The following is a 6,273-nucleotide window of genomic DNA, read 5'->3' on the forward strand; positions in this document are numbered from 1 at the left end:
GAGAATGGTGACGCGTCTTGAATACAGGAACTAGAGCTAGGAGGTAGTAATTTTCTCATGCTCGAGCTGGGCCACGCGCCTGTTTGTTTGAAAAGAGATAGGATTCAGTTTGGGCCTGGCTGGTAGTTCTGCATAGCGAATCCGTTCCTATCGAGACACAATTTGGAAGAGCTCCCGTCGTAATCAGCTTGGAAGCTCTCCGAACATGACCTTGGTATCATGGTCACTTTAAAATTCAATTCGTGCACGGTACGTGTCAAATCCGATGGAAGAGATTCTTCCTCTTCTTTCCAGTACATTTTTCTTTAAAAAAAAAGTCTATCCGCACCCAGGCTAGTGCGATGCCTAGTCTGGCCTGAAATGGGCTAGGCCCCTGGGAGCATAGAACTGAGGTCAAACTTTTTTGTAGTCGGGCCATATCGGAGCAGGCACGACTTTAAGGTTGAGGACGAGGTCTGCTTCCGATTCTCAATGGAGCCGTATATACAGGTTGCTAAAATTTGAGCGCCATGATTTTTTTAAATACCACTGTAGATTACGAAGTATATAATTCTTTTTATGCCACTGCAATGCTAGTCCAAAAAACAGAACTGAAGGGTACATGCAATTATAGTTTAAGCTGACGCAATGCACCAACACCTACGGAATATATAGCACGAGCCACACTCCGACAGATGCTAAAAAACTGAAGGGTACAGAGCTACTTATGACCACATCATTGATCTAGACGGAGATCTTGCAAACCCATCTATGCGAGGAAGGCAGATTCGATATGCACATGGCCTGATGCTAGTTCAGTTGCATAGTCCAGCCCATCCAGTCCTCTGTTTGACCCATCTGGAGACTCGTCAGTGAAGTATACAGCTGCTGAGACACGACGCCAACACCTTGGTGCCCATATTCCACCCTGCAAGGTGAAATACACTGGATGTAGTGACGAAAACGGGGCAAAAAGAGAAACTAGGTCCAGATAGGCAAATATTCCCAGTATATGATATAAGTAACTGATCATAAATGAATGGGAGCTGAACATAAAGCAACTATTGCTGGGGCGCTTGCCCATCATATGGTTCATAAGAAACATGTCAAATTGTTTGGCTCGTATTCGAGGAACTATACATGATATGGGTGTCAGCTAATTTTTGTTAGGCAAAATTTAAAACTTGATGCAACTAAGCATATATTTCAGTTAACAAGTGAGCTCTCAAGCAGAGATGTATGTTTCACCTTTTCCCTTGATATGTGATACTCCCAACAGGAGACACTACAACAGCAGTTCCCGTGCAGAACACTTCATCAGCATCAAGCAATTCATCCACGGACACAAGCCGCTCCTCAACCTTCCAAAGAAATGAGAAAACATTGATTAAGATTGCACCAAATATTTGAGAACATAGTAAATACTTTTCAGTGACAGTTCATATATGACCTAGGCACCTAGTTTGCACTTTGCACCCTTTCGGATCACTACTTCAGGTCCAAAGCTAGTCCCAAGTTATTAAAGTAAAGGCACTGAAGTTATAATAACAGGCAAATGATATCCTCAACATAACACACTGATAGTTAACCATCTCATTGCTGGAATCATACGTTTGACGGGTGGTTTACCTGGAAGCCCTTGCTCACAGCAACATCAATTATACTTTTCCTTGTGATGCCAGGTAATATTGTTCCTTTTACTGCTGGAGTAGAAATAACATTGCCCTGGTAGAAAACATGACATGCATAATCACTGCTGCACTGGATATCCTTGATCAAGCAGGTAGTAATTTTTATATACTTTTCAAACACAAGTGAGCAGGACATTCAAAAGCACACAACAATAGTGACAATATAATCCTGCAATGTGCTAAGCAGCCAAGTTTGGCTGAATGCATTAGGTTAGAGAATAGAGCTCAACCAGGTGGCACTACATACTATTGAACAGCCATACCATTCTTGCATGAGAAAACCTTTATCTTTGTGTTCAAAGTAGTCCTTAACTGTAGAACAATCCACAATCAATGTGTGACAGACATTCTTCTGGTTTTCATTAAGGTGATTAGCGACAAAAGGCTTACGCATGGTAGCATGTCCAGTCAGAAAGACTGAGATCTTGATAAAAAAAGGATGTGGCACAAAAATATCTTATCCTACATTACTGCAAGAGCATGCTTGAGACACCAATAGATGTGGATATCAGCTACACTCGCATGAAAGATGTTTCTTGACAAGCATGTCTTTCAAGACAGAAACACTTCAGATTCAAGCCATCTAACATTGCTGACGCACATTAGGGCGAGATTAGCCAATTTTGGATTACATAACCAAGCTTGTCTGACTAGTAGCTTGCAGAACTTGAAAATAATAGATTTTGTTCATTAAGCTTCAAGCCGAAATAAAAGGCCCAGCAGATATCACAATGTTACCTTGACAACAAAAATATTACATGAAGAAACTTCTTCAAGATATTTTTTGTGAACCACATCCAAGTAGAGAACATCAGAATAACCTTTCTCCTTTGCAATTTTCTGTGCCATCAACACCTATGCAATGACAAGCAACATGCTTTAAAGTCACTTGGTATAATATAAGGATATTTAATGTATCATTTAAATTAACAATAATATAATAGATAACAACTATCCATGAGACTGGCTACAGTTCCATGAAAAATTGTGCAAGGAAATGTGATATGTTTCGATAGCCAAGATGCATGGAATATACTATGTGGGTTGCATTGTTTCATTTTTAGGAAATCTCCATGACTCCATGACATTATTCCATCTGAGCTTCAGCTTTTATCATTCCACAGCATGGTAGCGATCAATAATTCTTCTTATTACACATTCTATTCAATCAACTCCTTGGCATGTTCTTTCCCAGGGGCAGAGCCGCGTTGACCAAGGGTGGTGCATTGGCACCAGGGTTCGAGGCATGTTTTTGCTAGTAAGCATCATATTTTACCGTTTGTGCACCACCCTTGAGCAAACGTGTGCACCAGGTCGATGACCGTGTGGCCCATCCATCTACGATGCTAAGGCACCAAGTGTGCTTCGTGCCTTCACCTAGCCATGAAATGTGCACCACACACCTCAATATGTTTGTCTGATATATAGCATCGAAAGTTATAGATTTCCCTCATCTTCTGGCCATTTAGAATCTTTCTATTTTAAATTCCCATATTAACACATATACATATTCAGGGACATGTTATTGCGCTAGCGCCTAATTTTAACTCCCTAATAAGCATATATCATAGGATCTTCATGGGACAATCTTGAGCATTTCTTCTTCCTCCCAGCTTTGGTACTGTGCTTCTTCTCCGGCACAATAGCTACTCTCGCGTGCTCGCTCCAACCTCCGATCCCGCCCTTTCCTCGCGCCGCCCCAGTTACTGTAGCATCATTGTGTTCATTGGATTCGTATGGCGAAATTACACCCATCTTTAAAATAGGTTTTTAAATAAATTTTATTTACTAGTAAAATTCCTTCGCACTAACTGTTAGCACTAACCATTAGCGCGCTAACCAAATAGGCAGTGCCCAGTTTTTCTCACGCTGCAATTGATCCCGTCAATTCCTGTTTCCTGCCGCGGGGCCCATCTAATTTTCAGGCATCACTTGTACACTGTGGAGGTATGGAGGGCCTAAGAATGTGGATGTATTAATAATGTCGTGAGCCGTCTATTTCTCCCCCAACCATTGTAAAAAAAATTGATATACATAACATATAGGCAAAGGAACACAATGTTAAAGCAGTGCACCAGGGTCATCCCAGATCTAGCTTCGCCCCTGTTCTTTCCCTTTGAATATTTTAAGCACAAAATCGTCACATTTGGAGGTAAGCAAGAGAAGTATCAGAGAGCAAAGATCAAGAAATAGCAATCCTGTAGCTTCCATAACTTGCACAACAATGAAATATAGCAGAATTACCGAAGCATAATTTCCAATGGTCTTCACACTTCCAGTTCCACCAGGAGTGGCACGATGAAACTTGTCTTCAACTATCAAATTTATTGGTGCTAAACCTTCCTGCAGAAACCAGCGAACATATTTAACAAACACCCCTGAGTGTGATCACTGATAATTCCATAGGTCATTAAATAATAACAGTACCACAATAACCATAATTCTAGTTTCTTCATAACTTCTATACTACAGCACAAAGCACTGGGCATGTAAGACACAGTTTGCAGTTTGTAAGACGATGTCACTACCTAACCTAATGGTTATTTGTTTATGTTAAAAATCTTACAAAAATAGTGGAAGCATGTGTTTAAAAAGACTCTACCAACCTTAAAGTAGTTACCAACAGGGGAGGCAAATATAATAAATGTATACTCCGGAGCAGGTGCCAGACCAAGAACAGCCCCACTTCCCATAAGTAGAGGTCTAATATACAGAGAACCTTTGCCAGTAGGAGGTACCTGAAAGTATAAAGATATTCAAGAACCAATCAAAACAAGAGTAATAGATTTAGCGCTACAGAATTATCCAGACTTTTTAGTAATGAACTCACCCATCTCTTATTTGCTAGAACGGTTTGTTTTACAGCATCAACAAACTGCTCAACGGAAGGGGCAGGCATGCACATCCTCTCAGCACCAGTTTGCATCCTCAAAGCATTTTCCTCCGGGCGAAATAATAAGATGGACCCATCAGGTTTCCTATATGCCTTTAGGCCCTCAAACAATCCCTACAAATCAGAATCTCCGCATCATTTTACTGCAACCATGGAGAATTTATCCCTTTAAAAGGTCATCTTTCCGTAATCATTAACAAATCAAATCTACACGAGAATTTATGAAGCAAATGGTTCTATAACCCTTACTAACCTGTCCATAGTTCAGGACTCCAGAAGATGGGTTCAGTGCTATGGGTCCAAACGGCACCAATTCACCCTCAGAAAATTTTCCATCCTGCCCGCATTTTGTAATGTACATGTAGTCAGTTTGAACAAGCCCAAAACCAAGGTTCTCCCAGTCCAAATCAACTATTTCAGATGTTTGCCTGCTAAGCAGTAAGAGTCATGCTATCAGAAGGTTATTACTTAATCAAGACACCATCAAAACACCCATGGATAATTCAGCGCAAGCAAATCGCCACGACGACAGATGCAGTTTGCAGTGTGTATCACGTACGAGTAGTTACTTGCTACAGAAGCTCTGCATCTTCTCACTGGCCTAGCCTTTAGTGGGAGTGACGATATGGAATAAAGACGATTCTGGATCTGCACCAGGAAGCACTACATATTAGATTATTATTAAACACATGTTGCATAAAGGAGTGAAAACAGTTCAATGACACCTCATATTCCTCTTATCCTTAATTCCTCACTTCCCACTCCTGATCAATCGCCAGATTCGGCGAATCCACAAACAAAGGGGGGGCATCTCAGTGCACACACCACACCACAACACAGACACGAGTACAGAACCAACCTGAATAGACGGCGGTGACGGCGGCGGCGAGAGGGGTAGACGGGGCCGCTGACCCGCGAGCGGCGCGGCGGCGAGGAGGGCGCCGTGAGAGGCGACGCCGTACTCCATCTCCCGAGAGGCTACCGCAGTGCGACCCGCGTGGGCTTTGCTCAGCGGGGCCTAGGGTTTCGCCGCGGCGGCGGCGGCTGGGACGGCGGCGGAAGAGGTGGGGAGACTGGAGACGGGACGGGAGGAAGGAGATGACGTCCGAATCGTGCTGGAATTGCGAGTTGCAAGGGCAAATGGGTTAACAGCACGGGTAGTGATCTGCACGCCGACCTGATCCAGATAAATCTGACCGACCTACGGGACCCGCAAGGAAATGGGCCCATATAGCAGTGTCTATATTTGGGGCTGGATCTGTGAGCCATGGTTGCCCAAATGAGGGGTGCCAACTGCCAAGTAGTCCGGCAGCCGGAAAAGTTTCATCCACATGGTTTTCTGGCGAATGGACCCAAGAGCTCGCGCTTTCCGGTGTTTGTGGCTGCCGTGCGTTGGGACTGAGCCACACAGCACTGAGCCATCATCAAGCATTCCTCCTGTCAGCCACATGGTACAGTGAATATTCAATATTGTCACGTAGGATTTGTCCTGTTTTAAAAATTGCTTGGACATACTCAAGTTGTGTCAATAGCCTTCAAGCTACTTTTAGTTATTGTCCAAAGCTCATGTTATATAGTGCACCAAGCGCTTAGAAGTGTTTCCTCCACTGATAAGAAATAAGATTATGGGTGGACAGAGTTATGACATGCGTCGCCTCAGTCCGCTATACAGTACGTTTCAATGGTGTCATGTCGGCACCGTTCTCACCA

At 43.0% G+C, this 6,273-nt stretch overlaps 1 protein-coding gene and 1 long non-coding RNA gene across 2 annotated transcripts; both read right to left on the reverse strand.

The window, feature by feature from the left end:
• Positions 1–513: 513 nt before the first annotated feature.
• Positions 514–5,720, reverse strand: LOC120689765 (branched-chain amino acid aminotransferase 2, chloroplastic-like). The gene is made up of 10 exons (XM_039972163.1): positions 5,423–5,720; positions 5,123–5,211; positions 4,817–4,991; positions 4,501–4,677; positions 4,277–4,408; positions 3,915–4,013; positions 2,409–2,525; positions 1,609–1,704; positions 1,228–1,340; positions 514–907 (listed from the first exon to the last, which is right to left on the reverse strand). The coding sequence occupies exons 1-10, from the start codon at positions 5,528–5,530 to the stop codon at positions 790–792; spliced, it is 1,224 nt and encodes a 407-aa protein (XP_039828097.1). The 5' UTR covers positions 5,531–5,720; the 3' UTR covers positions 514–789.
• On the reverse strand, positions 3,096–3,908 carry LOC120689766. The gene is made up of 2 exons (XR_005681433.1): positions 3,746–3,908; positions 3,096–3,628 (listed from the first exon to the last, which is right to left on the reverse strand). It is a non-coding gene; the product is annotated as an uncharacterized LOC120689766 (long non-coding RNA).
• Positions 5,721–6,273: the final 553 nt, after the last annotated feature.

Source organism: Panicum virgatum, chromosome 9N (assembly GCF_016808335.1).
Source record: "Panicum virgatum strain AP13 chromosome 9N, P.virgatum_v5, whole genome shotgun sequence".
In the NCBI taxonomy this organism is placed as follows: domain Eukaryota; kingdom Viridiplantae; phylum Streptophyta; class Magnoliopsida; order Poales; family Poaceae; genus Panicum; species Panicum virgatum.

Excerpts from the sequence above, each read along its gene's own strand:
- LOC120689765 (XM_039972163.1), bottom strand. The coding sequence starts at position 5,530 with ATGGAGTACGGCGTCGCCTCTCACGGCGCCCTCCTCGCCGCCGCGCCG. Across the intron at positions 4,014-4,276 it reads CTGTTGGTAACTACTTTAAG|GAAGGTTTAGCACCAATAAA; the intron begins GTTGGTAGAGTC and ends TGGTTTCTGCAG. Across the intron at positions 1,341-1,608 it reads CTGTGAGCAAGGGCTTCCAG|GTTGAGGAGCGGCTTGTGTC; the intron begins GTAAACCACCCG and ends TTTCTTTGGAAG.